A 16,195-nucleotide genomic window follows, 5' to 3' on the forward strand; every position below is an offset into this window, starting at 1 on the left:
TTTGCTGATAGTGTGAGCAACATTACCAATTTCCATCTCAATTCCCCTCAGATAGAACCCTCTAGTGTAGCTTTATTGCCTGGTGATTTTGAAGCCCAGGGAAAATAGAGTGCATTTTCTCACATTCCTTAAGCTGTTGTTGCTTCCTTGTCTACCCTATACTTTGTGCCAACATGCCTGATGCATTTTCTTCAGCTGATGGTTTTTGTGGTGAATCTTAGTGTTTTTCAGCCCTGAGAATGAATGGACTTTATCCACCCTGGTTTACTGGTATTGTATTGTGGAGGGAGACAGCTTTCAGTCAAAAGAGCTTCTAAGAGGCTGACTGAACCAGAGGCTCTATGAAAGCTCTCTCCAACTGATTTAAGCTCATGCCTTATTTTAGTGGCAATCATTCTTCAGCTGAGGAGTTGTATATTAATACTCAGTTTTACTAAACTGCAAACATTTACATGTATCAGACCAGGATTCAGAAGACCTTTTGCTTTTTTGACATAAGAAGATATTCAGCACAAGCAGCTCATTGATATGAATGAGACTGAAAACGTTGTCTGTCTTACTCTAGGCTAAGCACATGCAATGCAGAAGATGCAGATGTAAAAACGTCAGGAAAGTGCAACATCAGAGGTGATGACCTCAGCACATGTGGGTCCAGCTGAGCCAAGAACAGATGCTGAGGTGTGTGTCACAGTGGCAGAGAGTGATTCAGGGAGTACTGTAAGTGAGGAAAGTTTCCTAATTAGTCCCTGCCTGGGGAAGGAAGAAAGGTTTGGTGGGGGGGGGGGGGCTGGTGCTCAGAGGGCCGGTGTAGAGAGCAGAGCAGTGGATGGCATCAGCAATTACATCGCGGCGCTTCAAAGACGGACAAGAAGACATGCCTCTGCACAGGAAGCTCCACGGCACCGAGCGCTAACCAAGTGTTTCATCTCCATCCGGAGAGAACCGGAGATATGGACAAGGTGCCAACACAGTCCACCGTGCCAACCAAACCCCTCTCTTTGTTTCTCATTAAAACTTACAAGCAAAACAGTGTGGTGCTACTGTACTGACTCCAGCTCTACTGTACTGTAGATTGTGAGTAGTGGAGTATTGACTCATATTACACTCAACACTTCATGAGTTTAATGGGGATTTGTAGATTTTGTGTGATGTTTTGGGAGGGTAGAGGGAAGGTAGGGGACACAGAAACTACAGAGAGAGTTTTTAGCAGCTCCTCCATTACCCAATGCCAGTCAACCTTGTTTATACCCTTGGTGGGAAGGAAACTTAATTCGTTTTTGTTTGAAGTTTGCTAACAATTTCTGGTTCAGTAGTTAATAGAATATGCATGGCATCAGTTTGATTTTAGATTGCTATGTTATAAAGGCTCAGTTGATACTGTAGGAATTTCAATATTGTTTTAGGAAGTGGTTGTGTACCTCCTGTTTGTTATTACATTTTAGCAGACGCTCTTATCCAGAGTGACTTACAGTAGTGAATGCATACATTTCATACAATTTCATACATTTTTTTCTGTGCTGGCCCCCCTGTTGTTGTTGTTGTTAGGTTTTGCCTGATTCCATACTGAGATTCTATCAACATCCAGTTTTTTTAGGAGCATGCCCTTTCCAAACTTAATAAAACATCACAACTTTTTAGTGAACACACAAGGTACTGTAGCTACCCTCACAACTGTGAGAATAAATAATACTCAAAAATACTCTAAATAGAGAATATTCCAGAATACCATTTGGAGTCCTTATCGATTGCCACACCAGTAAAGCCACAGGCGTAGCATACCCCCCCCATATGAACACGTCATAAGCTATTACATTTTTTTTTCATTATAGTAAATTTGCTTTAACCTCTATGGGCTATGTGGGACGCAAGCGTCCCACCCCTGGTACACCCAATCAACAACAGGTGAAATATCAAGACCGCCAAATTTGAAAACAATTAAATGTCATAATTCAAATTTCTCAAACATACAACTATCTTACACCCTTTGAAAGATAAACATCTCCTTAATCTAACCACGTTGTCCGATTTCAAAAAGGCTTTACGGCAAAAGAATAAAGTTAGATTATGTTAGGAGAGTACATTGACAATAGCTGTGTGTAATGTTTTGTCAATTCAAAGACAGGCGTCACCAGAAGCAGAAAACCAGCTAAAATGATGCACTAACCTTTGACAATCTCCATCAGATGACACTCCTAGGACATTATGTTAGACAATGCATGCATTTTTTGTTCTATCAAGTTCATATTTATATCCAAAAACAGCGTTTTACTATGGCGTTGATGTTGAGGAAATCGTTTCCCTCCAATAACCGCCAGTCAAGCAGCACAACAAATTAAATAATTACTATTCGAAAACATTGGTAAAATATTATATTGTCATTCAAAGAATTATTGATTTACATCTCTTGAACGCAACCGGATTGCCAGATTTAAAAATAACCTTACTGGGAAATCACACTTTGCAATAATCTGAGCACTGCGCCCAGAAAAATACGCTTTGCGATACAGACTAACCGTCATGTTGGAGAGATCTAAAATCGAAAATACTATGTAAATAATCCATTACCTTTGATTCTCTTCATCAGATGTTACTTCCAGGAATCCCAGGTCCATAACAAATGTAGTTTTGTTCGAAAAAGCTCATAATTTATGTCCAAAAAGCTCCGTGTTGTTAGCACATGATCTATGCCAGCCGGACTTCTCGTCATGAACGAGGGGGAAAAAAATATTTACGTTCGTTCAAACATGTCAAACGTTGTATAGCATAAATCATTAGTGCCTTTTTTAACCAGAACATGAATAATATTCAAGGCGGACGTTTGCATTCTCTTTTAAAACGTTTTGGAACGAGACTACCCAACATGAACTCGCGCGCAAGAGTCTAATCGGCCATCACCGTTCCAAGGCTCTTGTTCGTTCAGTTCTCACAGTATAAGACTCAAAACACTTTCTAAAGACTGGTGACATCTAGTGGAAGCCATAGGAAGTGCTCAAAAATTAATAAGCCCCTGTGTGTTTCAATGGCATAGGCTTAAAGGTAATTCAACACATCAGGTATCCACTTCCTGTCAGAATATGTCTCAGGGTTTTGACTGCCATATGAGTTCTGTTATACTTACAGACATCATTCAAACAGTTTTAGAAAATTCAGAGTGTTTTCTATCCACCCTGAACAATAATATGCATATTCTAGCTTCTGAGTTGGTGTAGGAGGCAGTTAAAAATGGGCACATATTTTTTTCAAAATTCTCAATACTGCCCCCTAGCCCCAAGAGGTTTTAAGCTGATGATCTTTCTGTTAGCCTCATGGCAATATGTATATAATAGCAGGAAATTAGCTCTTAAACAGCAACATTTTCTCTCAGCGTCATGGCAAAATGTGTAAAATAGCAAGAGATTCGCTATAAAACTTCACATTTTTCTCCATGCCCCATGCCGCATTGTCCTTGCTCGAACCTTGCGGGGGCCCCAGTAAACTGTGCTACGCCACTGAGTAAAGCCACACCATGCTGCGAAAAGAAATGCATGAGAGAGATTGGAATTGATTAGGGCAGCATGAAGGACTGTGAGGTCTGTCACCTAGTCTCCCAGGCTGGTCTAATGGAGTGATTTCACATAGTCAGGTAGAGCCTTTAGCCCTGATAGTCACACACAGTCTGCATAGGCCTCTCCACATGTCTGTATCGAACACAATCACTCACAGGACTCTATATGTTCATTACCCCACTCTGGGGCCCATGCAGAGATTCAAACACACCGTTTCCATTATAGAATACGGAACGTGAGATAATTCTATAATACATCTGGAGGAGCGACTTTGCACCACTCATTGTGCAAATGCCACCATTGACATGCCTACTTTGTTTAGTAATTATGCCCATTGGTATTGTGGCATGAGATTATTCACTTCTTATATTGATTGGTGTTAAAACCGCACTTCCTTTACTTAAAACTACATGCCACTCGCCAGCCTGCCCATGAGACAAAATGGCCAGGGCTTTCTTATCTCTCTGCCCTAGTTCCTGGGATATTTTCTATTGTCCAGCCCTCCTGCGCTGGTTGTTCTAGACACAGACGTAATGTGTGTGTTTGGTGTTTCAGCCTGAAGTCCTGGAGCAGATCCATAACCTAAAGGAGCTATGGATGGACAACAACTCACTGCAGACAATACCTGGGGTAGGCCTACACCTCCATTCATTATCTGTCTGTGTGATTTGTCATTGGCCCTGATGAAGTCTGTGTATGGGCAGTGATGTGCTAGTTAGTTCATGTGGGTCAGTGCATGGGGGTTAGTGATGCACCACCATAGGGCAACCTTTGAAAAATGTTCCCTCAAACCCCTGTTTTCTCTGTCTCCCACCCCCTCTAACATCCATCTGTCCATGTCTCTCAAACCCCTGCTCTCTTCTCTCTCTTTCTCTCTCTCTCTCTTCCCCCTCTAATATCCATCGCTTTGTCTCTCAAACCCCTGCTTTTTTGCTCTGTCTCCCTCTTTCTCACTCACTCACTTTGTTTCTCTCTCTCTTTATCTCCCTTTTTCTCTCCCTCTCTCCCACCCCTCTAACATCCATCGCTCCATGTATCTCCCTCCCCTGCTGCTGAAGTGTATAGGGAAGCTGAGGCATCTGCGCTACCTGGACCTGGCTAAAAACAGGATTGAAAGCCTGGACACTGACATCTCTGGCTGTGAGTCCCTAGAGGACCTCCTGCTCTCCTCCAACATGCTGCAGCATCTGCCTGACACCATAGGTGAGGCCATAGAACATCTCTGTTCTCTTCCCTCTGCAACAATAGTGTCTCCTGATTAGATTGTCTCTGCTCTCTTCCATCTGCAACAAATGGTATCTCCTGGTTAGATTGTCTCAGCTCTCTCCCATCTGCAACAAATGGTATCTCCTGGTTAGATTGTCTCAGCTCGCTCCTGTCTGCAACAAATTGTATCTCCTGGTTAGATTGTCTCCGCTATCCTCCGTCTGCAACAAATGGTATCTCCTGGTTAGATTGTCAGCTCTCTCCCGTCTGCAACAAATGGTATCTCCTGGTTAGATTGTCTCTGCTCTCTCCCGTCTGCAGCAAATGGTATCTCCTGGTTAAAGAGAAAAGAGAAAGGATCAAGAAAGGATGATTAGGAAAGATGGCGGAGAGAGGATGATTAATTCTGTAATGACTGCATTCATCATGGTGGCTCCTCTCGGAGGTTGTTATCTGAGAGTGCATTTCCTTGAGTTGTTTTGTCATTAACAATCAAATGGCTTGCGTCATTAAAGTGTCATTTGTATTTGGTGTGAAACATTTATTTGTTTGAATCCTGGGATTTAATTTACACAAACTATGAAGTTATTTTGTACTTAGTAAGTTTTTAAATAATTTCCTGGCTGTAAATTAATGAAATGGTAAGAGGATTATGTTGGCAATGGGTTTGAATAATTCCTTTTAACTGTGTTTTTTTGTTTTTGTTTGTTCCTTTTTTTTAATCATCAAATGAGTGTTTGTCTCTATTGCAGGAATGTTGAAAAAACTCACAACATTAAAAGTGGATGACAACCAGCTCACCTCACTGCCTAACACCATTGGAAGGTGAGTACCTTATGAGACCCATTATGAAACCGATTGCACTATTTTGTTCACATACAACTTCTTAGATTGCAATCCCAGAACTCCCCTCAAGTCGAATAAAATGTTTTGAAATTATTATGCCAAAAGCTAAACTACAGTCTTGTTTATTAGTTAATCTCTATCATGAAACTGAATGGCAGTCAATTTTAGGGCATCTATTGCATAACCAAATTAAAAGGCGTCAGACAGCAATTTTGATGGTAAAACCAGTTGACACGTTGAATCTCGTCTTCTCCGCCACTGGTTTGCTGCTGAGCTGAGCTGTATTCAACACGGCCTGTGGATAGAAGGGTTCTGAAACTCTGCTGAGTCTGGCACCTTCTCCTTGCTGCTCCTTCTCACCTCACATCGACTAACGCTGATTGGTTCCATCACTGTTCACACCGAGTAGAGTGATGCAGTACATTGTGTCTCAGTTGACGGCACTGAGAGGAGATAGATAGATAGCGCTATCCATCTTTCTCTCTTTCTTCCCCCCTCCGGCTTGCCATTGTTCCAAAATGTGCACTGACATTTTGGGTGTGTGCCATTCATTTGTTGTGGAATATGGCTGTCTGAGAGGAGTTGACTCTGTGCCAGTATTGTAGTTTCAACAGCCAGCCTAATATATTTGTTTTATTTGATATGCTGTATATATTATATCAAAAATGTAATCTGGAAAATATAATGAATCAGAGTGAATTCTGTGGGTCAACTCTGAACATGCCCTGTCATTGAGACTGTGATCTAATAGGTCAGGGGTCACCAACTTACAACTCATCATGTCATGTTCATCCTTATCCCCAAGCCTGTGATACTGTTTTCAGTGCACCTTTTTTTCTTGGTTTGTCATTGGTCGGTTTTGTGTGTTGTGGTTATTTCACATGCATCTAAAATGGGCCACTTAGTGGACGCGCCAAATTAGGGTAAGTAGACCGCGAATCACTGTCTCCTGTACACGTTCCTCCTCGCCACAGCATGTTTATTCAGGCAAGTGCTCACCTTAACGTTCCCTGTCTGTACTGTATGTTCCAGCCGGGGAAGGGGATCCAGTGAAAGTTCTGCATATGGGAGGCCAGCTGGGACAAATGTTGAGCTAATGACTCTGCTGTGTGTACAATAAATACAAATGAACTCTGTCCAGTGAGGGGAGGCAACTCTTCCCCTCGTCCTCTCCTGGTCATGTACACTGACATTGTACACTATACGCTCTGTTGGAGCTTGAATTTAGAATTGTTGGAGGCTGTAGAGGACATTTTAAAGCTGGACAGTTGTTGTTGATTTTGCTTACAAATTCATTGTCCTTTCAAATCTGACAAAGAGGCAAGGGCATTTGACTCAATAAACACTGTGGCTTTAGAGTTTAAGATATAGAGTGAAGTTTGTCATTCATGAAGTTCAATTGGAGAATAATATTCAATAAATATTTTTAAATGCATACTGTTGATTATATTCTGATTGAAAAGAGATACTGCACCACCAGATACTGATAGTGAAATGGAGTCCGCAACATCAATGATTAATTTCCCCTCATGGGATTAATACAGTTTATGTTCAAATCATGTTTTTATTTTATTTTAGTTTGCCTTCTAGAGGAATATCTGATTCTATCAAGTCATGGTTTTTGAATATTGTCATGATTCTCACAAATCCACTTGATTGACCATTTTCACCTCTGTAGCCTGTACATGTCTTAGATGCATCTAGTCTTAAAGGGAACCCAATTATTATTTGTTTCCATGGACACCAAGGAGGGACCAAACATCTGAGGCTCCATCTGTCAACAACAAATAATGCAACCTGTGGCAGAAATGAATCTACCGGTGGCTTTTCCTCAAAGTGTTTGAGTGAAATAATATTTGTATCATTATGATATATCTAAATGTTCCACTTCAAGAATTCACAGCACATTTTTAGCAGACGAATGAAGTAGGTCTGTGCTTTGTAGGTTCTTAACAAAATGATATGCAAATATTAACACGGTACATCAAAGACATGTGAAGTAGAGTATCTATGCAGAATTGTGGTTGTTTTGCCTGTAGTATTGTAGATAGTGTGTTGGTTATGTTGCGTCTATTAATTTGTTGCTCTTACACCAATAACTAACCAAGTGAAAGTAGCTGTGGCACGAAGGATTCTTAAGGCGCTCTTTCTCCTCTCTCTATCTCTACCCAGTTTATCGCTTTTAGAGGAGTTTGACTGCAGCTGTAATGAATTGGAGTCCCTCCCCCCAACCATTGGCTACCTGCATAACCTCCGCACGTTTTCTGCTGATGAGAACTTCCTTGTTGAACTACCCAGGGAGGTACGTCTATCTGTCCCACACCAATAACCTCACACTGATCCCATACACACATACACATACAGTGGGGTTGGGAATGATTCAATCCCTTGATAAAGATGAGCAAAACAGGTCCGATGACATGAGCTCTTTTGCCAGATACACGAATGGTAGGTTTGGCCTTCGAAAGAACAATGCATATGCAGAACATACCTCATCTGTACTGTAAAATATGGTGGTGGATATTTGATGTTATGAGGCTATTTTGTTACCACTGGTCCTGGGGTCCTGGGGTCCTTGTTAAGGTCAATGGCATCATGCACTTTACCAAGAGCGATAGTATTAGTATAAAACAAATATCATTTTTTATATATTTTTTGAGCATACAATATATACTACATGACCAAAAGTCATCAAAATCTCATTCCAAAATCATGGGCATTAATATGGAGTTGGTCCCCCCTTTGCTGCTATAACAGCCTTCACTCTTCTGGGAAGGCTTTCCACTAGATGTTGGAACATTACTGGGGGGACTTCCATTCAGCCACAAGAGCATTAGTGAGGTCGGCCATTGATGTTGGGCGATTAGGTCTGGCTTGAAGTCGGGCTTTCCAATTCACCCCAAAGGTATTCGATGGGGTTGAGGTCAGGGCTCTGTGCAGGCCAGTCAAGTTCTTCCACAACGACCTTGCTTTGTGCAGGGGGGCATTGTCATGCTGAAACAGGAAAGGGCCATCCCCAAACTGTTGCCAAAAAGTTGTAAGCACAGAATCATCTAGAATGTCATTGTATGCTGTAGCGTTAAGATTTCCCTTCACTGGAACTAAGGGGCCTAGCCCGAACCATGAAAAACAGCCCCAGACCATTATTTCTCCCCCACCAAACTTTACAGTTGGCACTCTGCATTGGGACAGGTAGCGTTCTCCTGTCATTCGCCAAACCCTGGTTCGTCCAACGGACTCCCAGATGGTTAAGCATGATTCATCACTCCAGAGAACGCGTTTCCACTGCTCCAGAGTCCAATGGCGGCGTATTCGATTTTATACACCTGTCAGCAACGGGTGTGGCTGAAATAGCCAAATCCACTAATTTGTCCACATACTTTTGTGTATATATAGTGCATCTCAGTATTTGTATTATTTATTTTACACTGTCTTTTTTGCTCATCTTTATCAAGGGAACCAATAATTCCAGACCCCACTGTACACTCACACACACACACACACACACAATGCATATATTTCTGTAATTGATATGGTTTGGTGCATGGATGGAAAGTGATCATTGAAATGTATGCTTGCCTCCCTTTTGTTGCAGATTGGGAACTGCAAGAATGTGACAGTCATGTCGTTGCGCTCCAATAAACTGGAGTTTCTACCTGACGAGATTGGGCAGATGACCAAGCTACATGTTCTCAATTTAAGCGACAATAGGTTACTATTGGTTACCACACACACACACACACACACACACACACACACACACACACACACACACACACACACACACACACACACACACACACACACACACACACACACACACACACACACACACAGTGAAGCCATATGTTCCTCACACTCTCCTTGATAAGGAAACAGCTTAATACTGTAGGCTTGTGTTGTGTGTCTATTTATTTACATAGCGCGTAGGTGGAATGGGACATTCTTCTGAGGAGTTTATATAAACTAGTGGTTATTATTTTGCTAATGGCCCATTAAGATAGCTGCACAACATTAGAAAGCACTTCCCCTGCCCCCGGGCTAATTAAGCTCTTTATGAGATGTTTAGTTGCTCTGCCAGTGATTTACTGGATCCAAGGTAATTAAACCATACTATCACTAAATACACGGCACCCATTAGGCAGACCTCTGTCCACAGGCGGCACCGCACACCACAGAGCTGAACGTTCAATCACATAGGCTTCCTCAGAACTAGGACCCAGTCACTCCAACCCTGCTTCATTCTACCTACGGTAGCCGTCAACACTGTCTCCCACTGACAGATTTCTGTTGTCAAAGCAAAGTTCACTGAGCGTGTTGCCACGGTAACTTACTTTTTCCCCTTTGTGTGTTGGTTAACTTTCCTGTGTGGTGGGTGTCAGTCAGTCAGAGGCAGGCGGGCTGTGATTGTCTTTGGCAGAGGGATAGTCTTGGCTTTTCACATTGGACTATACGTTGATCTGTGTCCTTGAACACATCAGAACACAATGTGCCTCTCACACACTCTGTGGAGAATGATGTGAAGTTGAGCTCAAGCCACTTGTCTGAATTATTTCCACATAATCACTTCTCACTTTTAATCGCAAATTAAGTTACCTTTTGAAGTTTAATAAACAAAAACATATACTCAATTAGATGATATGCCTTCTTATTCCCTATTTTGTCTTCTCCCTTACACAGATTAAAAAACCTTCCGTACACTTTCACAAAACTAAAAGATCTTGCTGCTCTTTGGCTATCAGACAATCAGGTAAATATGATCTTATGTGTTGTTTTGTTGGGAAGTAATGACTTTACATTTACTGATAAATTCTAATGATGTGATACCTGTGTATCAGCGGTACTTGAAGAGTTAATGATGTGTGCTGTGTGCAGTCCAAGGCCCTGATCCCTCTCCAGACCGAGGCCCATCCAGAGACCAAGCAGAGGGTCCTCACCAACTACATGTTCCCTCAGCAACCACGACATGATGAGGGTGAGGTAGAAATGACATGTAACACATGCTGACATTAGGGGAAATCCTGACAGCCAACTATTCCCTCAAAGTGGACGTCGTACTACTATCAAATCAAATCAAATTTTATTAGTCACTTGCCTCGAATACAAAAGGTGTATTATACAACCGCATAGTTGAGGTAGTAGGTACATGTAGGTAGAGTTATTAAAGTGACTATGCATAGATGACAACAGAAAGTGGCAGTGGTGTGGGGGTGGGGCAATGTGAATAGTCTGGGTAGCCATTTGACTAGATGTTCAGGAGTCTTATGGCTTGGGGGTAGAAGCTGTTTAGAAGCCTCTTGGACCTAGACTTGGCACTCCGGTACCGCTTGCCATGCGGTAGCAGAGAGAACAGTCTATGACTAGGTTGGCTGGAGTCTTTGACAAGTTTTAGGGCCTTCCTCTGACACCGCCTGGTATAGAGGTCCTGGATGGCAGGAAGCTTGGCCCCAGTGATGTACTGGGCCATTCGCACTACCCTCTGTAGTGCCTTGCGGTTGGAGGCTGTGCAGTTGCCGTACCAGGCAGTGATGCAACCAGTCAGGATGCTCTTGATGGTGCAGCTGTTGAACCTTTTGAGGATTTGAGGACCCATGCCAAATCTTTTGTCTCCTGAGGGGGGAATAGGTTTTGTCGTGCCCGCTTCACGACTGTGTTGGTGTGCTTGCACCATTTTAGTTTGTTGGTGATGTGGACACCAAGGAACTTGAAGCTCTCAACCTGCTCCACTGCAGTCCCATTGATGAGAATGGGGGCGTGCTCGGTCCTCTTTTTCCTGTAGTCCACAATCATCTCCTTTGTCTTGATCACGTTGAGGGAGAGGTTGTTGTCCTGGCAACACACGGCCAGGTCTCTGACCTCCTCCCTATAGGCTGTCTTGTTGTTGTTGGTGATCAGGCCTACCACTTTTGTGTCATCTGCAAATTTATGGGTGGTGTTGGAGTCGTGCCTGGCTGTGCAGTCATGAGAGAACAGGGAGTACAGGAGGGGGCTGAGCATGCACCCCTGAGGGGCCCCTGTGTTGAGGATCAGCGTGGCTAAGGTGTCATGGATATGTATTTACAATTGATTAATGATGTTTGATATACCCTTTGAGGTCTTCACGGGTCCAAAAAGTTGTGGATGAATTGACCTGAGGAAAGTCAGACCAGTTCTGAAAGAGCCCGTGGAAAAACAGACCCAAACAGACCCAGACTCGTTCAGATCCGAAGAGAAAGATGTATAGAAACCTCTAACAAATGACAAAACTGTTTGATGTGTAGCATATTCAAAACTTTATAGCCATATTTTTATTGGTTTTTACTTTCCTAAAGCAATAAATGTCCACTTTACGGTTCAGCTGTTAGAGATTTATGCGCTAAATGCATCAGGGCATTGCATGCATTTAGGGCTATAGGTGTAGGCGTCCACTCTGATATTTCTATATTTTTTTAAATAATATAAAGGAGAAGAAGCTTAGACCTAGCCCTAGAGAGACTGAGAGAAAGATAGAGATATACCGGAGCCATGTTCCCAACACCGACCTGCATTTCTTTATACTTGTCTGCTCAGATATAGGCGTACAGAAGGGGGCTAATTCGTTCATTTTCAATCAGAATATTTTGTATAAAGATAAGCATTATACTGTTAGATTAAAGGAGTAACTCTGGTAGGCCTAAAACATTCTTCCTCACCTCATGTTCAATTGTCCGGAGTCAGTTTGAGCGCTGGTGCGCACTACCTTCATAGGCCTGCAGTAGCTAAGCCTAATAATAACCATACCACACCAAAGTGTCTTAACTTTATTTGGGTAATATCCAAAGTAAGTCAAGTCATTGTTTATAGGGAAAATACGAACAGGTTGTTATATTGCGACATTAAATTAAGTTTGTATCTTTCCCTCTTTGGTTTTTGCTTTTCATGCTTTAAGTGCGAGTAGCCCCAGGCCTAGTGGTAATTCTATTATATTGTGGCAAATACATCATTACAGTTGGATCTTAATTTGACCAAAGAAAATGGCTCAACAATATGAAACAAACAGATTCTTAAATAGGCCTCCAATAATAACAAGTATATACAATAATAATAGTAAATAACTAAATTTTTGAAAATTCCATCAAACCTGAATAGCACACAATCCATTTGGCCATGCCAACTGTGGTGGATATTATAAAACAAGGATTTGCTGGAGACCAAGTTAAAGTAAGGTTCTTTATTTCTGAGCTCAGAGGGAACAACAGAGTGTCTACACTGCGCAGTGTAAGTCTGAATTACGAAGCATTGGGTGAAGTAAAGTAAATATCTTTATAATTTCCTGTTCTTGGGCGGGACTGTCAGTTCTCCTTTTATACAAGGACACATGATCAAGCTGGTTTGCAACACAGGATGATTCTCCCAAGAACAGGAGATTATAATAGGACAGTTTCACACAGTTTCACAAGGTTAGTCACATACTCAGTTATGTGGACACATACAGTTAAAATGTCCAGTTACACAACGTTCTTTTCGTCTTTGTCCACTACAATATTGAAACTTGTCCCCAAGGACATTGCCTTGTCGGCTTCTTTTCACTATACTCTTTCTGTTCTGACATTAGTTTTACTTTAATGAAAAATATCTTCATAATCAACAGTAGCCTAGGCCAAGACTCCATTCACTCTCTCTTTCTCTTTATCTCCCTCCTCAACAGCAAGCACACGTGAGGTGAGCAGCCGGAAGCAGTTTCAGCTGTACATAAGCTATACGCTTTATTGAGTTGGAATTGGCTGACACAGATTACAAGCTTGTGCAGTTATCATCACCTCACACAAATTAAATTAACAGAGGACGGGTCAAATCGGGTCCGGTCGGTAAATCCATTTTAATTGCACAAAGCTGAGACCCGTGGCAATTATATCAGACCCGACCCAGATCCGAACAGAAGTCAGCGTTTATGAGCCGTAGACGCTTGCGTCCGCTCGGATCTCGGAATTTCAGGTCTGTTGGACCCGTGAAGACCTCTACTTTGAGGGAGTTGACAGGTGGTTAGGTTAGGTGCCAGTGCACTGTATGCCGGTGGTGAAGTGAGCATGTCAGAATCGCATCAGTGTGAGGCCAGTGCACAATAAGCCTGTCTCTCTGCCCTTCCTCCGTAGACTACCAGTCAGACAGTGACAGTTTCAACCCCACCTTATGGGAGGAGCAGCGTCAGCAGAGGATGACTGTGGCCTTTGAGTTCGAGGAGAAGAAGGAGGAAGAGGACAACTCTGGAAAAGTCAAGGTTTCATAGGACTTTTTGTTGAGCAATTCTCACTGTTTTTATTTAGTTATTCCCGCTTATTTTTGCCCGTCCTCTCTGTCCAGGTTGAGATCAATCTGAAGCGCTACCCTACACCGTACCCAGAGGATCTGAAGAACATGGTGAAGTCAGTGCAGAACATGGTGGGCAAGAACCAGCATCCCCTCAGCACTAACTGCTCTGGTACCAATATGGAGTCACGAAAACAAGAACAGTATGAGCCCCCCTGGCCCATGCCCCCCAAAGAGGTAACAGGCCAGGTCACACCACACACCCAGAGACCCACACATACCATCTCTCTCTCTCTCTGTCTCTGTCTCTCTCTCTCTCTGTCTCTGTCTCTCTCTCTCTCATATTCATATATGCACAAATGCATAGATTATACATTTTTGGATGAATGGGATAAATATGTTTCACTTAGAGTTTCCTGTTCCAGGTGATGGAGAGAGAGATGAAAGAAAGAGAAAGAGAGTTCAACAAGACTCAGATGACAGAGCAGGGCGTAATCCACAACTCTGCCATCGACATCCCAAAGCGCAAGGACAAGGAGGATCTGACTGAGAGCTCAGAGGTATAGCAACAATCTCTTTATCTCTTTGTGTACTTATTACGCTCTTGTAACACCAGGAAAACTAAACTAAACAACCGCTTGTATTGGGCACGATGCGGGAGGGAGTAATGACATAAATGTTTACACTGCAGCCTCAAGGTCCTTTCAGGCGATTATGTCAGATTTAGTTGTCCTCAGTTGCCTCTAATGTTTCAACGTGAGAGTTCCGGTAGAGGTGAGACCAGTTGTATTGAACGTGTGGGAACTTAATTTCATTGACAGAACTGAGATAATTTCGAAAGATATAGATTAATGTAAGCTCAGCCCACTGGGCGCAGACGTCAGTTGTCAACTAATGTGAAATCAACCAAAAATGTGAACGACTGGCTCGATTCGGTCTTGTGTAGCAAAATTTGAAATTGTGTTTTTTACATTGGATAAAAGTAGAGACTCAGAGTTAGAAAATGGTATATCATACACTACAGTTGAGGAACAATGGAAAAGTAATTCTGCTTTGAAAGTTGATAAACTTGTAACCTCACTTTTGAGAAAATGGTTCTTGAATGTTTAGGTACACCTACTGGACAGCTCTTCTTTGTCTACACCCATTCAGCATCGTTCACACCCTATTAACCTCTCTTGACCGTCCCACCTGCGGGACACACTATTCAACAGCCTGTGAAATAGCAGGGCGCCAAATTCTAAACAACAAAAATCTCATAATTCAAATTTCTCAAACATACAACTATTATATCCCATTTTAAAGATACACTTCTCCTTAATCCAACCACATTGTCCAATTTCAAAAAGGCTTTACGACGAGAGCATAGCATTAGATTATGTTAGCACATCACCTCGACAAGAAAAACCACACAGCCATTTTCCAAGCAAAGAGAGGCGTCACAAAAACCAGAAATACAGCTAAAATTAATCACTAACCTTTGATGATCTTCATCAGATGGCACTCATAGAACTTCATGTTACACAATACATGTATGTTTTGATCGATAAAGTTCATATTTATATCCAAAAACCCAATTTTACATTGGCGTGTAATGTTCAGAAATGTTTTGCCTCCCAAAACTTCCGGTGAATGAGCACATCAATTTACAGAAATACTCATCATAAACGTTGATAAAATATTAAACTGTAATTCAAAGAATTATAGATACACCTCTCCTTAATGTCAGATTTCAAAAAAACTTTACAGCGAAAGCACACTTTGCAATAATCTGAGTACAGCGTTCAGACACGAAACCAAACCCGCCATTTTGTGGAGTCAATAAAACTCAGAAATAATATTATAAATATTCACTTACCTTTGATGATCTTCATCAGAATGCACTCCCAGGAATCCCAGGTCCACAATAAATGTTTGTTTTGTTCGATAAAGTCTATCATTTATGTCCAAATACCTCCTTTTTGTTCGCGCGTTCAGTCCACTACTCCAAATGCAGGAAGCGCGCAAAAATGTCACGACGAAAAGTCAAAAAAGTTCTATTTACGTTCGTAGAAATATGTCAAACGATGTACAGCATCAATCTTTAGGAGGTTTTTAACATAAATCTTCAGTAATATTCCAACCGGACAATTCCAATGTCTTCAGAAAATAAAAGGAACACAGCTCACACTCACGTGAGGGCGCTCCTCTGAGCTCATGTCATTTCCTCACTCATCTGACTCCAGGCCCTCTTGTTCGCTCCATATTCACAGTAGAAGCATGAACAACGTTCTAAAGACTGTTGACATCTAGTGGAAGCCTTAGGAAGTGCAAAATGAACCCTAAGTCACTGT

At 42.0% G+C, this 16,195-nt stretch overlaps 1 protein-coding gene across 11 annotated transcripts in view; it reads left to right on the top strand.

The window, feature by feature from the left end:
* Positions 1-16,195, top strand: part of LOC106584340 (leucine-rich repeat-containing protein 7) — a 116,698-nt gene that overhangs the window by 70,307 nt on the left and 30,196 nt on the right. For 8 of the 11 annotated variants that reach the window (XM_045706226.1, XM_045706221.1, XM_045706227.1 and 5 more), the window contains exons 8-18: positions 4,101-4,175; positions 4,604-4,748; positions 5,504-5,576; positions 6,503-6,520; positions 7,770-7,899; positions 9,193-9,308; positions 10,278-10,347; positions 10,473-10,572; positions 13,709-13,833; positions 13,917-14,099; positions 14,288-14,422. In XM_045706226.1, coding sequence (XP_045562182.1) covers positions 4,101-4,175; positions 4,604-4,748; positions 5,504-5,576; positions 6,503-6,520; positions 7,770-7,899; positions 9,193-9,308; positions 10,278-10,347; positions 10,473-10,572; positions 13,709-13,833; positions 13,917-14,099; positions 14,288-14,422 — 1,170 coding nt within the window. The remainder of the gene's footprint in view (positions 1-4,100; positions 4,176-4,603; positions 4,749-5,503; positions 5,577-6,502; positions 6,521-7,769; positions 7,900-9,192; positions 9,309-10,277; positions 10,348-10,472; positions 10,573-13,708; positions 13,834-13,916; positions 14,100-14,287; positions 14,423-16,195) is intronic. The other 3 variants (XM_045706220.1, XM_045706228.1, XM_045706229.1) reach the window with 1 other exon arrangement.

The sequence above is a fragment of the Salmo salar genome, chromosome ssa23, assembly GCF_905237065.1.
Source record: "Salmo salar chromosome ssa23, Ssal_v3.1, whole genome shotgun sequence".
Lineage (NCBI taxonomy): Eukaryota > Metazoa > Chordata > Actinopteri > Salmoniformes > Salmonidae > Salmo > Salmo salar.